The sequence below is a fragment of the Staurois parvus genome, unplaced genomic scaffold (assembly GCF_062004578.1).
Source record: "Staurois parvus isolate SC_StPar_1 unplaced genomic scaffold, SC_StPar_1.0 ptg001300l, whole genome shotgun sequence".
In the NCBI taxonomy this organism is placed as follows: Eukaryota; Metazoa; Chordata; class Amphibia; order Anura; family Ranidae; genus Staurois; species Staurois parvus.
This window is the reverse complement of record NW_028319096.1, coordinates 235,955-253,223: the sequence shown is the minus strand read 5'-3', so window position 1 is coordinate 253,223 and position 17,269 is coordinate 235,955. Positions and strand designations below refer to the sequence as shown.

The 17,269-nt window shown below is 46.9% G+C and overlaps 1 protein-coding gene across 2 annotated transcripts in view; it reads left to right on the top strand.

The window, feature by feature from the left end:
- Positions 1-17,269, top strand: part of MAP2K5 (mitogen-activated protein kinase kinase 5) — a 345,280-nt gene that overhangs the window by 232,656 nt on the left and 95,355 nt on the right. For both annotated transcript variants that reach the window (XM_089660977.1, XM_089660975.1), the window contains exon 16: positions 3,589-3,660. In XM_089660977.1, the coding sequence (XP_089517103.1) occupies positions 3,589-3,660 (72 nt within the window). The remainder of the gene's footprint in view (positions 1-3,588; positions 3,661-17,269) is intronic.

The window sequence follows — 17,269 nt, the reverse complement described above, 5'->3', positions numbered from 1 at the left end:
CCAAGAGAGTGGAGTTTTTTGAGGAGGAGGGGATGGTCAACAGTATCAATGGCCGCAGACAGGTCAAGTAGTAAGAGAATGGAGTAGTGGTCATTGGTTTTAGCAGTTAGTAGATCATTAGAGAGTTTTAGTAGGGCACTTTCAGTGGAGTGTAGTGAGCGAAAACCAGACTGTAAAGGGTCAAGAAGGTTGTTGTCGGTGAGGTGGGAGCTCAGGCGATTGTAGACTAAGTGTTCTAAGAGTTTAGAGGTGAATGGGAGCAGGAAGATAGGTCTTAAGTTGTTCATGTTGGTGGGGTCCAGGGAGGGCTTTTTAAGTATGGGAGTGATGTGCGAAGGCACCGTTAAAGAGGGAGAGATTGAAGATATGAGTGAGGGAGCATAGGATGGAAAAAGAGGGTGACCGTAGTAGCTGTGAGGGGACAGGATCCAGGGGGCAGGTAGTGAGACGGGCTTCTGAGAAAACCTTAGTGACCTCTTCAGTAGTAGCAAGGTCAAAAGAGGAAATTACGACCACTCATAGGTAAAGTTGAATACCACCGACTATCTCATGGCAATGGCACCGGAAGGTGGGTGGGATATATTAGGTAGCAAGTGAATAAGAAAATCCAGTCGTCCGATATTCTAATCGTTCATCCACAGCTTTCCAGAGCCAATCACAAAAATTCACTTATCAATATCCGAAGGAACAAACACAAAAATATTTCTTGTACAATACCAGATCGTACGATTTTTCTGTAATCAGTACAGTAGTCGTCCAAAAATACAATACAAATAAAATACAATAAATAACATCACTTTTGAAATTTTCTTCTTTCGTACCAGAATTTCCATAAGTTTAGTACCCTCTTCATTTTTCGAAAAAAAAAAACGGATGATCATTCGTCCGATATTCTTATCGTGTGGACAGGGCAGTAGGATCTGAGTGACTCTGACAAGGGCCACATTGTAATGTCTAGACAACTGGGTCAGAGCAACTCCAAAACTGCAGCTTTTGTGGGATGTTCCCGTTCTGCAGTGGTCAGGACCAACGAAAAGTGGTCCAAGGAAGGAAAACCGGACAACTGGTGACAGGCTCATGGGCGGCTAAGGCTCATTGATGGAGATGGGAAGCCAAGGTTGGCGCTGTGTAGTCCGATCCAATAGAAGAGCTACTCAAATTGCTGGAAAGACGAGTGCTGGTTCTGATAGAAAGGTGTCAGAAGACACAGAAGATCGCAGTTTGTTGTGTATGGGGCTGTGTAGTTGCAGACTGGTCAGGGTGCCCGAGCTCAAGGCCGTCTTATTGAATGGGCACACCTGGGCACTGCCATGAGGGGGTGGATGCTGTGTTTGGGATTTGGCTGCTCATTCCTCCTCTTTGACAGTTAACAGTAACACCACTCTGATCAAAAGGAGCAACGGCTGGATGATGATGGGGAAAAGATTCAGCTTTCTCCTCAATTCTGCAGGGACGGGAGACAGAAACATTAACAATAACATATAAAGCCATTTATAACTCTCCCCCCAATTACATCACCAATCTGGTCTCCAAATATCACCCAAACCGTCCTCCCATGACCTCCTGCTCTCTAGCTTTCTTGTCTCCTCCTCCCATGCTCATTTCCAGGACTTCTCCAGAGCTTCCCCCATCATCTGGAATTCTCTACCCCAATTTATCAGACTATCGCCTACTCTGCTCACTTTTAGGCAATCTCTGAAAACTTCTCTCTTCAGGGAAGCCTATCCTGCCTTCAGCTAATAACGGAATCTTCTGTTCCTCCTACAAGTCCATCCCCCACAGTTTTTACCTTTTACACCACTAGCTCCTCCCTCCTAGATTGTAAGCTCCGAGGATCAGGGCCCTCCTAATCCTCTTGTATTGAACTGTATTGTTGCTGTATTGTCTCCCGTTATATTGTAAAGTGCTGAGCAAACTGTTGGCGCCATAAATCCTGTATAATAATAATAATGTAAGTTAGGGACCTTAGATTGTACGCCCCTTGAGGGTTAGGGACTAGCGTCATTGGTTCAAATCCCAACCATGGCACCACCTGTCTAGAGTTTTCATGTTCTCCCTGTGCCTGCATGGGTTTCCTCTGGGTACCCCAGTTTCCTCCCACACTCCAAAGACATGCTGGTAGGTGAATTGGCTCCTGTCTAAATTGTCCCTAGTATGTGTATGTATGAATGTGAGTTAGGGACCTTAGATTGTACGCCCCTTGAGGGTTAGGGACCTTAGATTGTATGCCCCTTGAGGGTTAGGGACTGATGTGAATGTACAATATATATGTAAAGCACTGCGTACATTGATGGCTCTATATAAGTACCTGAAATAAATAAAGTGCAGCTCACCATTCTCTAACCACCTCCATAGAAGTCATACAGTACCACTCACTGCCACATCTGAATGGATTGTAGATCCAAAAAATGTTCAGTTACATTACGACTTGTGCAGCAATTGTATATGTCCTTATTTTTTTTTTTTTCTGTATTTGCTATTTATTACTACAATAGTGTAGTTACCCTTTAAGGCTAAGCAGAAACTATGGTTTTTGGTCAATTAACCCCCCTGGTGGTATTCCCGAGTGTAGCTCGGGGTAAAGTTTCAGTACCAAAAGCGGTAACCCCCCCGAGCTACACTCGGGAATACACTGCAGCGTTGCTCCGGGATCCCTGGATCACTTACCTTGTCCTGCGCTCCCGCGATGTCCCCCCTGCAGCGTCCCCAGCAATGTCCTCCGGCCGATACCGGCATCCGTCTTCTAGGTTCCGTTCCCTGCGACGTCGGGACGTACGGGGGACGGAACTGGCGGGAAATTTAAAAATGTCAAAAAGTGACATTCACTAATACACTAAAATCACATAGTATAACATTCCTGTATCAAACCATTTCACATACATTGTGTCCCGAGTGCTTTGTCCGGCGCCCTGCCTGCATTTTTACTGTTCTTTCTGCCTGAAGCTGAGAAACGTCCATGGCGTCCAAAAAGCGTCCCTTTAGGTCAGACGCGGTTTTAGACCGGCTAGAGAACAGCGATAGTAAATCAGAACCACTTGCAGAATTGAGTGATAATGATTTGTGGGGGAAATTCATCATCAGACACTGAAAACGATTCTGCGACTTTGCTCAACGATGTGCGAACTTGGCGCTCTATTTCACATTTCAGTGTTTTTGGTTTGATTATATTATTGAATTACATTTATTAATATATTATTATTTTTTATGACTGTTTATTATATTATAATTTATGATTTCGTGTTTCAAATTTTATCCTACCCGGGATGTTTACTAGACTCTTGTTCGGACAGATTTCAGTGAGTTATTCCTAAAAATTACAGGACTACAATAAAAAAACAACATATTTCCATGCAAAAACATGTACCGCTTTGAGCACAGAAATACTGACATAATCAAACTGCTAGGGAGGTTAATAACTTTTTTTTTTTTATCATTTATTCATTACTTTTATGGCATTTTTTTTTTTATTGAAAATAATACCAAGTCCGATAATTGAACTGACAGGTCCATTTAATATTAATAAATGTATTTCTCATCCAGATGTATCACCCTGATTCTGACTGCAGCTATTGTTGTTGTATTTTTCAGCCTGAGCGAATTGCAGGGGAGCAGTATGGAATTCATTCCGACGTTTGGAGTCTGGGAATCTCATTCATGGAGGTGAGACTGGTCGAATCGCTCGCCTAGACGCATCTCGCTCCGGTAATGCATTGCCGTTTTGCTGCACATGGCCGTGTATAGGTTTCCGCACATGCTTATAGAGTATGGAAGCATGAAAGGCATTCTCATCATAATCCCGCTCCGTAGAAGGCAGTGCTGAGTGCTTAGAAATGGAACGTATATTCTCCCCAGGAATTGGACAGAGCCGAAGTAGAATAATCATTTCCTATACGGAGAGGCCCAATCCCTAGAGCTCAGTGACAGTGATGGTAATCATAATAACTCTATTTATATACAGCTCGCTTCCCAGGAGTCAAGTGCTTCATTATCCCAATATAAAGGTAACATTTTAAATAAGTAGAAGTCAAGCACAGGAATAAAATACAGTTTAGAAGGTATGATGTGTGGTTATAGGATGTGACTCTCCACCGTCTCCTCCGCTCCCTATTACCGGAGCTCTTCCTCTACGCCGAGCACGCCTTATTAAGGGTCAGTTTCTATATTGGGGTGCAAGCGGTGGAGAGATGGATGTCAATGTGTGTGTGGAGTCTGTGCTCAGGATGAAATGGATGCCTTTTGATCCTCAGTATTTACAAGCAAGAAGGGTCTTTAGTATTCCCCCCAGCCCATGCCCCCTCCCCTGACTTCTCCATCAAGATCAATAACACAATCATCAGTCCCTCCCCTCATGCCAGGGTACGAGGTGTAATCCTAGACTCCCATCTGTCCTTTCAGCCCCAAATCCAATCACTGTCCAAATCTTGTAGACTTCACCTCCGCAACATCTCCAACCTCCGCAACATCTCGACCTCCGCAACATCTCCAAGATACGCCCGTTCCTAACCTCAGAAACCACTAAGCAACTTATTCCCTCCCTGGTTATATCTCGCCTTGACTAGTGTAACTCCCTCCTCATTGGCCGACCTCATCGCAGGCTATCCCCTCTTCAGTCTATCATCAATGCTGCTGCCAGACTCATCCACCTCACTAACCGTTCTGTATCTGCCACCCCTCTCTGCCAATCCCTCCACTGGCCTCCACTCAGTGTCCTCCACCCCTCTCTGCCAATCCCTCCACTGGCCTCCACTCAGTGTCCTCCACCCCTCTCTGCCAATCCCTCCACTGGCCTCCACTCAGTGTCCTCCACCCCTCTCTGCCAATCCCTCCACTGGCCTCCACTCAGTGTCCTCCACCCCTCTCTGCCAATCCCTCCATTGGCCTCCACTCAGTGTCCTCCACCCCTCTCTGCCAATCCCTCCACTGGCCTCCACTCAGTGTCCTCCACCCCTCTCTGCCAATCCGTCCACTGACCTCCACTCAGTGTCTTCCACCCCTCTCTGCCAATCCCTCCACTGGCCTCCATTCAGTGTCCTCCACCCCTCTCTGCTAATCCCTCCACTGGCTTCCCATTGCCCAATGGATAAAATTTTAAAAATTAACAATAACATATAAAGCCATTTATAACTCCGCCCCAAATTACATCACCGATCTTGTCTCTAAATATCACCCAAACCGTACTCTCCGCTCCTCGCAAGACCTCCTGCTCTCTAGCTCCCTTGAACTTCCCCCATCCTCTGGAACTCTCTACCCCAATTTATCAGACTATCGCCTACTCTGCTCACTTTTAGGAGATCTGTGAAAACTGATCTCTTCAGGGAAGCCTATCCTGCCCTCAGGTAATAATGGAATCTTCTACTCCTCCTACCAGTCCATCCCCCACAGTTACTACCTTTTGTACCACTAGCCCCTCCCTCCTAGATTGCTGTGACAAACCACGGGGCCAACCTGACAGGCCCCACCCCCCCAAAATAAAACCTGTTTACTATGCTTCAGTTATGAATGAACACAGTGAGTGATTGGTACTGATTACTCGCTGTGTTCATTCAGGAAAGGAAGGGGCTGGTAAATGTGACATATTTACTGGACCCTTCCCCCACTCTCCATTCTGGGCTGGAGCGGTAGTTGATGCCAACACTGCTATTCACACCGAGGAGGTCAATGCAGCGTCTGTTCCCTTCGTTCCCTTTTGGGAGTATCTCACCAAAAATGACATTGGATACCCAAAATACCCAAAATCTGACTTGTATCTTAGTGCAGACTTCTGGGAAAATCAGTGAGCCAATCACACAAACAGGAAGTTACATAACATGGGGGGGGGCGTTCTGTAGACCAGAATGCCTCCAGGTTGCCATATTGCATTTAGTATGTGCTTGCAGCTGCCAGTGGGAAGGAGAGGAGGGAAGCCAGCAGCACTGTGGGATTGGGGACACACAGGGGGCCCTGGGCAGCAGGGGAAATGTATGGTGTACAGGGAGGGTGATGGGTGCGGCGGGGGGCAGCTACTTGTATGGCTCTCTCTGCAGCAGCTGAATCCAGCGGGAGGGAGAGAAGAAGCACCCAGCTTTCAGGTGCTGCAGAGGGAGCCATACAGGGGATCAGTTCCAGTAATTGCCTCTCTCCAACCTCCCTGCCCAAATCCAATTTGCCCAGCTGCCTGGGCCCCGTACAGGAGGACTGGTGGTACCCCCTTATCCACAGCCCTGCTTGTAGTTCATTCACAGATCTCTGTGATCTGTGAGTGAATGACGCAGGTGAGTGGGAAGAACCCCACACAGCCGCACTGTTTACAAATTGTGACAGCGGGTGCAGGGAGAGGATTCCCCATCCACTGTCACAATGAGGGATTAGGGGGTTTATTATTGTAACATGTTACACCCTGGATATGGGTATAACACGTTACAATGGTGAACCTATCCTTTAACCCTTTCGCTGCCACAGCCGCTTTTGCATTTTTTGCACATATGTGTAAGAAATCATTTTAGGCCTGAAGGTTACACCAAACCCCCAAACATCATATATTTTCTGAAAGCAGACACCCTGGAGAATAAAATAGTGGTAGTTCCAATTTTTTTTAATGTGACAGGTCTAGGAAACCCAAAATTTTAGCACAGATCACACTAAAGTGATTTTTTAGGGCAAACAAACACAATAATTTACCCACTTTTTTGGTAAAATATAAAAGACGGTGTTGTGCCGAGTAAATATATACCCAACATGTGTGGCCCAAGAAATGGCGACAAACTTCAGTCCCCTATATATTCTATAGGCAGCGCTTCAAATAGGCAGGAGCACACCCCTTATGAATGCGTGCAATAGCACGAAACGCGTCAAGGAGGAGCCATACGCAGTGACGTCACGCCGCCGGGAGGTCCGGCGGCCATCTTACATACACATATGGTCAGTGTGTTTTTTTGCTTTTGCATTTACCTACCTGAAATAAACGATTATTTTTAATATACTACACTATGGGCATCCTTCTTTCTGGCTCTTTATGAGCTGATACAACTACAGAGCCCATTCTGGAGGACGGCTGAGGTGCTGCAGATGACTCAGGGGAAAGGGAGCTCTCTGACAAGACCAAGCTGTTCATATCCTTAAGGGGACCTCCGGCTGATAATCTATACACAAATGCGTATTACAATTACGCATCTGGTGAGTGCGTAATCCTAACATATTCTCGGTACATCACCTGAATGATTATTTAGACCAGTGGTTCTCAACCTTCCTAATGCCGTGACCCTTTAATACAGTTCCTCATGTTGTGGTGACCCCCAACCATAAAATTATTTACCCAGTAATCATAATTCATGAGTGTCCTTTTACCTCCAATACTGCTGCTTTCAACACAGTAGCTGCTTTTAACAGAGTAGCTGCTTTCTACACAGTAGCTGCTCTTTACACATCGGAAATATGTGTTTTCTGATGGTCTTAGGGGACCCCTGTGAAAGGGTCGTTTGACCCCCAAAGGGGTCGTGACCCACGGGTTGAGAACCACTGATTTAGACGGAGCACTTACCAGAGACCATTTTGGATGGATCTTCACAATTATTTTGTGGACACTTATATGTTATAGATTGAAGTATGGATTGAATAGCACCATGGCGTGCTCACGATTGTCACTTCAGTAGCACTTTATTGTGGACATTTTTGCACTTTATTTGCACTTTGTCACCTGATATGGGTATACAATTTATCATTTGATTTTACACATCATTTGTACATGTTTATTGCATATAGTGCATTATAGTGATTTTCTCTGATATTTTAGCGCTGTACCTATTTTATCTGATTACTTTGGAGGTTGATTTTGGTTACCTTTTCCGGTGCAATAGCAGCTTACGGTTTTAGCGCTCGCTTTTTTCTGCTTTTAAGCGCTTCAAATGCCCCTAAATGTCATCAGTGTAGTGTTACGGAGGAGGTCTGGTGCTGAAATTATTGCTCTTACTTCAGCATGCGTGGCGATACGTAACATGTGTATCGCAATCCACGTATTTACGCATAGGCGCCTCGACGTGTTCATTTATGTTCGTACGTGCTTATATGTGGGGGTGGGGGCTCAACATTTTTTGGGGTGAGATGTTATGTAACTTCTCACCCCAAATCCCCTATGTGATGATTTTTTTGGTGACAGGTTCTCTTTATTGAGACATGCAGGATCTAAAAGACCCCCAATGCCTCCTCTGTGATCCATTATTATTATTATTATACAGTATTTATATAGCGCCAAAGGGTATGCTCAGCGCTGTACAGTAGCGAGGGGGACAGAACATGAGACAAGACAGTAACAATACAATACACGAGGGGTTTGAGGGCCCTGCTCTTTCGAGCTTACAATCTAGGAGGGAGGGGAAAGTGGTACAGGAGGAGATGGCTGTGGGGGATGGAGTGGTGGGAGGAGTGGAGGAGGTTAGTTGTTAGGTGAGGTCGGGTGTTAGGTGAGGGTGGGGTAGGCTTCCCTGAAGAGGAGGGTTTTCAGGGTGCGCCTGAAGGTGAGGAGGGTAGGTGACAGTCTGGTGGATTGGGGTAGGGAGTGCCAGAGGATGGGGGAAGTCCTAGAGAAGTCCTGCAATCGGGCGTGGGAGGAGGAGACCAGGGAGCTAGAGAGTAGGAGGTCCTGTGAGGAGCGGAGGGCACGGGTTGGGTAGTATCTGGGTATCAGGTCAGTTATGTAGTTTGGGGCGGCATTGTGAATGGCTTTGTAGGTCACGGTTAGCAGTTTGAATTTGATGCGTTGGGCAATCGGGAGCCAGTGAAGGGATTGGCAGAGGAGGGAGGCAGATGTGGAGCGGTTGGTGAGGTGGATGAGTCTGGCCGCTGAGTTTAGGATCGACTGGAGTGGGGATAGCGTTCGTTTGGGTAGGCCAGTGAGAAGGGAGTTGCAGTAGTCCAGGCGTGAGATGATGAGGGAGTGTACGAGTTGTTTGGTGGTGTCTGGGGTGAGGAATGTGCGTATCTTGGAGATGTTGCAGAGGTGGAGCCTGCAAGATCTAGATAGCAGTTGGATGTGGGGTAGGAAGGAGAGGTGGGAGTCCAGGGTGACACCCAGGACTTTGGCGTGTGGGGTGTATTTCAATTCAAACCGCATTGCAATACATCTTTCCCGGCTATTCTAGCCGGGAAAGTGACGGTCATGACCCAGAAGTGACGTCATGGGCATTGCCTTCTAGGTCACACAAAGAAGGGGAGGGGAGCGGACCTCTCTCGCCTTCACCCTCCAGCACCCGCCTTGGTCACATGGCGGGAGCATGCCCGCGGGGGGTGGGACCAGAACTGGGGGCTGTGGAAGCAATTGACAGCAGCGGAGAGGAGGCAGGAGTCTGCCTATCAGTTTTATACACAATCCTGGTGGCTGTATAAACCCCCCTGCTGTCAGGTCCATACGGCATACCGACCTGGCAGCGAAAGGGTTAAAGGCCCCCCTCCCCCGATAATCCCACGTGAGAGCGGGCAGGGGATCTTTTCCCACAGCAGCATGATTCATTCAGAGGGATCTGTGCATGAATAAACTACAAGTCCAATCTTCCACTGTGGCAGACGGCTTGTAGTTCTCAACGGAGTGCAGGGATGCTGATGAGCACCTGGTAGTCCACCCACTCTTCCTGCAATTTTGTAACTGAAATCCCATATGGAGGTACGGGCACAAGGCTGGAGGAGCTTGAGTGGGGCTGCACCTGCACTGCAAGAGGTAAAATATTTGTAAATACACCTAATGAAGTGACTGGCCTCAGGTGATACAGAGTTGAAACAAATCTTCCTACATAAGTTGTACCTGTTTAGCTGCACCTACAGTCATTCCAAGTGCACGGTTTACACAGCATTCCTTAGCTCCTGAGGTGGGGATTTGATGTCACATACTGCAGAGCATAGAACAGTGAGCTGAGTGTAATCTGAGACCTGAGTGGAGGGAAAGGACACACCCCGCTTTACACAGTATCATAGTGAAACAGACACAACTGAGGCTGTCATTCGGTGTGGTGTAAGGGGGCAGGTCCCTTAGGATGCTGTGGTGTCGGTATAAACTGTCAGTATTGACGCATTCAGATAGCAGTAGGAAGAAATAGCAGATAGGAACCACACTAGCTGCTTTGGATAGAGGTAAGTACACACTAGAGAGGGGTGTGGTTTGTGCATTTTTTCCTTTAAATGCTTAATCCAGTCTACGAGATATAGAAAAGAAGATCTATTTGCCCGATCCTTCATTCTTCAACACTGCTAGACCAGTACCCACAGTGTCTTCTCCCCCATGCTCCAGAGGTCCAAGGTCCTGACATCATCAAGACTGATGCAGGAACCATAACCATGCATTGGGCGTGATGATGGTGAAGGACAGTCCATCTCCGAAGCATAGGGGAGTGCCTGCCAGGGGAGCAGAGGATCGGGTAAGTAGATATGCTTTTACTCTCACCTAGAAGAAAGGAGCTGCTAACCCTTGCAGTGCGGGGTCAGCGCAATGCAAGGGACAATCTTCACCCGGAGTTGGGCTTTAGGTCATCTCCGTTTATCTGTGTTATGTGTTCTTCAATGTAGACAAACAAAAAAGTACCTATCTAATGCTCCTATCACTGATATCAGCCAACAATGAACTGGTGTAGATTGTATAAAACAACTTGTATGGCTACAATAGGCTACGGAGAATTTGCAAAGATCGCCCATAGGATGTCAACTCACTGTGACCAAAACTAAACCAAGTCACAGAAGATGGCCTCAGCTCTGCTCTCCACCCACCGGAGAGGTCCTTCGGACGTGCTTCACCTCAGTGATTAAGCCTACTAGGGGGTGAAACGTTTCTGAGGGACCTCTTGCGGGTGGAGAGCAGAGCTGAAGCCATCTTTTTTTTTGGGGGGGGGGGGGGTTTATGGAGGAGGAGTGAGATGGTATGGGAGGGTTTGGGATGCGGGGAGGGGGGGTGTTATTGGGTGATTTGGGGTATACAGGGAGGAGAAGGGGGATGATATTGGTGGATTTGCAGTACAGAGAGGAAGAGGGGGTGGTATTGGAGGATATGGTGTATACAGGAAGGAGGAGGGGGTGGTATTGGAGGATATGGGGTACGGGGAAGAGGAGGTGGGATGGTTTTGAAGGATTTCGGCTACAGGGAGGAGGAGGGGGATGGTATTGGATGAATTTGGCTATACAGAGCAGAGGAGCGGTGAGGGTTTTTTTAGGATTTGTGGTATAAAGAGGAGGGGGAGGGGGTGGTATTGGAGAATTCTGGGTACAGAGAGGAGGCTGATGGTATTGGAGGATTTGGGGGTAAAGGAAGAAGAAATAGGGAATTATATTGGAAGATTTGGGGTACAGGTAGCAGGAGGGGTTGGTATTGGAGAATTCTGGGTACAGAGAGGAGGCTGATGGTATTGGAGGATTTGGGGGTAAAGGAAGAAGAAATAGGGAATTATATTGGAAGATTTGGGGTACAGGTAGCGGGGGGGGGGGGGTGTTATTGGAGGATTTGGAGTATAGGGAGGAGGAAAGGGGTGGTATTGGAGAATTTGGGGTACAGGGAAGAGGAGGAGGGGAATGGTATTGGGGTAGAGTGAGGAGGAGAGGATCGTACTGGAGGACTTGGAATACAGAGAGAAGGAGTGGGATGGTATTCAAAGATTTAGGTAAAGGGAGGAGGTTGGTGTTGAATTATTTGGGGTACAGAAAGGAGGAAGAGGGGAATGATATTGGGGTACAGGGAGGAGGAGAGGGATGGTATTAGGGAATTTGGGGTACAGAGAGGAGGAGAAGGGCTGGTTTTGGAGAATTTGGGGAACAGGAAGAAGGAAGAGGAGATGATATTGGAAGATTTGGGGTACAGGTAGCAGGAGGGGATGGTATTGGAGGATTTGGAGTACAGAGAGGAGGAGAAGGGTGGTATTGGAGTATTTGGGGTACAGGGAGGAGGAGAACAGTGGTATTGGAGGATTTGGGTACAGAGAGGAGGAGAAGGGAAGGTATTGGAGAATTTGGGGTACATGGAAGAGGAGGAGGGAAATGGTACTGGGGTAGAGTGAGTAGGAGAGGATCATACTGGAGGACTTGAAATACAGAGAGAGTGGGAATGGTATTCAAAGATTTAGGTACAGGGAGGAGGAGGTTGGTGTTGAAGGATTTAGGGTACAGAAAGGAGGAAGAGGGGAATGATATTGGGTTACAGGGAGGAGGAGAGGGCCGGTATTAGGGAATTTGGGGTGCCAGGAGGGGGATGGTATTGGAGGATTTGGAGTACAGGAGGGGGATGGTATTGGAGGATTTGGAGTACAGGAGAGGGGTGGTATTGGAGGATTTGGAGTACAGGAGAGGGGTGGTATTGGAGGATTTGGAGTACAGGAGAGGGGTGGTATTGGAGGATTTGGAGTACAGGAGAGGGGTGGTATTGGAGGATTTGGAGTACAGGAGAGGGGTGGTATTGGAGGATTTGGAGTACAGGAGAGGGGTGGTATTGGAGGATTTGGAGTACAGGAGAGGGGTGATATTGGAGGATTTGGAGTACAGGGAGGAGGAGAAGGGATGATATTGGAGAATTTGAGGAGGAGGGAAATGGTATTGGGGTAGAGTGAGGAGGAGAGGATCGTACTGAAGGACTTGGAATACAGAGAGAAGGAGTGGGAATGGTATTCAAAGATTTAGGTAGAGGTAGGAGGAGGTTGGCGTTGGAGGATTTGGGGTACAGGAAGAAGGAAGAGAGGAATGGTATTGGGGCACATGGAGGAGGAGAGGGATGGTATTAGGGAATTTGGGGTACAGGGAGGGGGATGGTATTGGAGGATTTTGGGTACAGGGAGGGGGAGGTGGAAGGCTTTGGGGTACAGGGAAGGGGAAGAAATGGTATTGGGTAGGGATGCACCAATATTTTCACAAGTGCTCTTACTCATGAAAATGCTCCCAATACCCGAAATCAGTACTGTGTGGTGCGATTATCGTCCATACAGAATTAATTTGCGCAAGTCGCACTGCAAAGAATATCATGTGATTTGAACAGGAATGCGGTGCTACTTCTCTCCAAATCACATGCGGTTTCCCCACGGCTTTTGCGTGAACCCAGGCTTGTGTGATACCTCCCTGATACCATGCTGTCACACAAGGAAAAGTCTCTTCACAGGTCTGGGGATATGAAGTGAGTACTCGTATTCACCATTTAAAAAGCTTAAAAAGAAAGTGCAGAGCTAAAACAAATACAGATAAATAATTTCAATCCATAGAATCAGCTGAACAAATAATCCCAGTATGCTAAAATAAATGTATAAAAATGGTGACAGTCTGTGATAAGTGATGGATACAGGAGATGTTGGTGACTTCACATTCCAGGTGGCGAGGTGATAAAATAGTTAAAATACGCACTCACCAGATGCGTATCTTTATATACGCATATAATCAATAACCAGAGGTCCCCCTCATGGGATGGGATGGATGAACTGAACCGCTTATAACGGACTCTCCCCCTCTTGGTATTGGTCTGGTTAGTAGTCGTCCCTCTTGGGATAGCCCCGAATGCCACTGTGGAAGCCTCTCAGATACACAGCCTGGATGAATCGCACTGGACCTGGCGTTTTCCTCTAGTAGTAGTAGGCTGATGTCAGCAATATGGAAATACCTCCTGTGCCATGGAGTGTGGGCTCTGGGGATGAATTGTTGGCTCGCAAAGGAGTCAACAAAAATAATAGCCCATAGTGTAGTATTTTGATAAAATTATTTATTAATCCACGTGGGTAAAAAAAAGTAATAAAATCAAGATTGGTATATAAAAGTACACTGACCATACATAAATGTAAAGGAGGCCACTGGACCTATATCAGGAGCCGGTGGCTGGACGTCACGGCGTTATGGCCCCTTGGACGCGTTTTGTGCAATTGCACTTCCTTAGCAAGGGATAGCCATTCACCAAATGAAGTATCGGTGCATCCCTTGTATTGGGGTACTGTCAAGGTCCTACCTTTTCCCTGAGGTTATGTTACTCCATGTGCTGGCGTCCATCTTGGATTCTGCTGTGCATGGTGGGAATCCTTTTATGCCTTCAGGTCTCTGAGGTCCATCCCCCAGAGGGGTGTGGCTGATGACATATAAGCCTGTGGCCCGCACATGCCCTTTGCACTTGTGTCTTGTGTCTTGGTGTTGCTATTACTCTGTTCTGACTCTCGTGACTCTCCTGGTATCTGATTTGGCTTGTGACTCGACTATTCTTTGCGTTCTCCTTTGATCTGACCCTCTGTTGCTGAACCCGGCTCGTGACCTGTGATTCTCGTCTGCTGTCCTGTACTGTTTTGTCCTGTTGTTGTTGACCCGGCCTGTCTGACTACTCTTTTGTCTCTTCCACCAGCTACACGCCATTGGCGGCGGCCATTACCGCAGCTGAGGTGTCTCTGGGGCCGCGACCTGGTTCCTGGCTGCGTCAAGTCCATCCCCACCATCAGGGGCCCTGGTGAAGGGCAGCCTGGGACTTAGACTCCGCGCCCTGAGGGACTTCGGTCTGTGGGTGGTGGTTGTCGTCAGCCAGTGCGTTACATTGTTAGGCCTGCCTGTCCGTTCCTCGGCCCCTGCCCTGACAGGTACACGGTTGGGGTTCAAGCCGAAGCCATCTTATATTACCTGGTTTAGCTTTGGTCACCGTGAGTCGGCGTCCCGAGTACAATCGTTCGCCATTTTTCTGTAGCACATGCGGTTTTCCATATTTTCTATCCAAAGACTAGTTAATTAATCACCAGTACCCACAACTTATTGTGCGTTTAATCAGTCAAGATCCTGGATCACTAAGTTTTGAAGCTCTCCACTTAATTACACTGACAGAAAAAGAGCGCAGTATGGCCCCGCAACATCCCCATGATGCACTAAGCAAAGTGCAATCAGCCACTTAGAGACCAGGGGACTGGATGACACTCACTGACCTGCCTAGGTGTTGATTTTTTGGTGCAATTTAGGCGCACAATTAGCTAGAAGCACCTCTGGCTGTGAATTAATAGTTGCTTGCAGGATAACCCCCCCCCCCCCTCTCCTTCTCTCGTCACCAGTACTGAGAGCGCGGTGGCTGCCTCGAGGAGGGCTATCCATCACTCACTGACCAGAACTTCCATAATTAGTGTATGTTATGGCCCTGTGCTCCAGCGATTCAGAGGCTGCAGTTCGAGCCACAGCCAAACTTTGCTGGAGTAAAACTCGGAGATGATTTATCCAGCCGCTGCGCAGGGAACGTGGAGCGGGGGGCTGCAGGACGTCTGAAGTGTAAGCGAAGGTTCACTCAGGCCCGACTGGGACCTTCATGCATCAAACTCAGGCAGCCAATGCACACACAGCTTGTGTAAGAGCCACAAGATAAATAAGGCAATTACAGCAGAAGCGTTCGGTTACCGAGCGAGCGGGAGGACGTCTTGGTGCAGCAGAACAGGCAGAGGGGAGCGAGGCTTTTAAATAAAGAACTGAGCGGTTTGGATGCACATAGCACAGCTTATCTAAATCTACGGTGATGTGCAAAAGTCTTAGGCAGGTGTGAAAAAATGCTGTAAATGAACAAATAGAAGTGTTAGGGCTCATGTACACTGCAGCTGATAAACTCACATTTCGGAGATGTTCTGCGTTTTTTTTCAGCAGCCCCTGAACTCTTCCTAATGTTCTCCTATGTGTCCGTGTACACATCTTCATTTACAGTCGTTTACAGGCAGTTGAGTCTACAGTCTTTTTTTTAAAGCAGAAAACTTGCGTTCAGCAGATTTTATCAGCGTTTCAAATGCTTGTAATTTGGCTAACCGAGTTTATAAGCGTTTGTGTTTGGAAAAATTTTTCCATTTCCAGATGCTGTCCAGAGCCTTTTTTCATCATGAAAAATGCATGCAAATCAAAGGTACTCAAATGGACAAAACACTGAACACAGGATGTTCCTACCAAGCTTGTCCCCCTTGGAAACAAAATATATGTTAATGACCATTCACACCTCAGACCTCTCCCGCCCTTGGAAACAAAAGATATGTTAATGACCATTCACACCTCAGACCTCTCCCACCCTTGGAAACAAAAGATATGTTATTAACCATTCACACCTCAGACCTCTCCCACCCTTGGAAACAAAAGATGTGTTAATGACCATTCACACCTCAGACCTCTCCCACCCTTGGAAACAAAAGATGTGTTAATGACCATTCACACCTCAGACCTCTCCCACCCTTGGAAACAAAAGATGTGTTATTGACCATTCACACCTCAGACCTCTCCCACCCTTGGAAACAAAAGATATGTTAATGACCATTCACACCTCAGACCTCTCCCGCCCTTGGAAACAAAAGATGTGTTAATGACCATTCAGACCTCAGTCCTCTCCCGCCCTTGGAAACAAAAGATATGTTAATGACCATTCACACCTCAAATTCCTCATGAGGGTCTCTGCCAGGTGACCTTAATGACTCCCTCCACCAGACACCTCTCCCACCATTGGAAACAAAAGAAATGTTAATGAGCAACTCACACCTAAGCTAATCTCAACACATACTGCTGTCTCTGCTTCTACTGTCTGTATTTCTCTGAAACAGTCTGAAATAGTTAATAATTTACCACTTTTCAGTGCATTCTGGGCATTTGGGAGGGTCTCCTGTGCTTATCTTTAAAAAACGCTTCTAAACGCAAACGCGCATAAACGCAGCTAAACGCGGTATGCAAACGCGTCAAAACTGACATTTTTTAACCTGCGTTTACCTGCTTTCAATATCCAGCGTTCAAACGTGAGTTTATCAGCTGCAGTGTACATGAGCCCTTAGGGTAAACTCACGTTTAGGAACTGTTCAGCGTTTTTTTCAGCAGCCCCTGAACTCACCCTAATGCTGTCCTATGTGTCCATGTACACATCTTCGTTTACAGGCAGTTGAGTTTACAGTCGTTTTTTTTAATGCAGAAAACTTGCGTTCAGCAGTAGATTTTATCAGTGTTTCAAACGCGGCTAACCACGTTTATAAGCGTTTGCAAAATTTTTTTAACTCTTCCATTTCCAGATGCTGTCCAGAGCCTTTTTTCATCATGAAAAATGCATGCAAAGCGTTTTCCCAGTACTCAGATGGACCCGGTACACCATACTTTGAGGTTTCGCATTAAAGAAAATATGTTAGACGCTGCTGCAATAATTTCTGCACAGAAATGAGCCGGAACACATCCAAACATCACAAAAAAAAAAGACAGCTAATCTCAACACATACTGCTCTCTCTGCTTCTGCTCTCTCTATTTCTCTCAAAATGTCTGAAATAGTTAATTTTTTTACTGTTTTTCAGTGCATTCTGGGCATTTTGGAAGGTCTCCTGAGGTTAT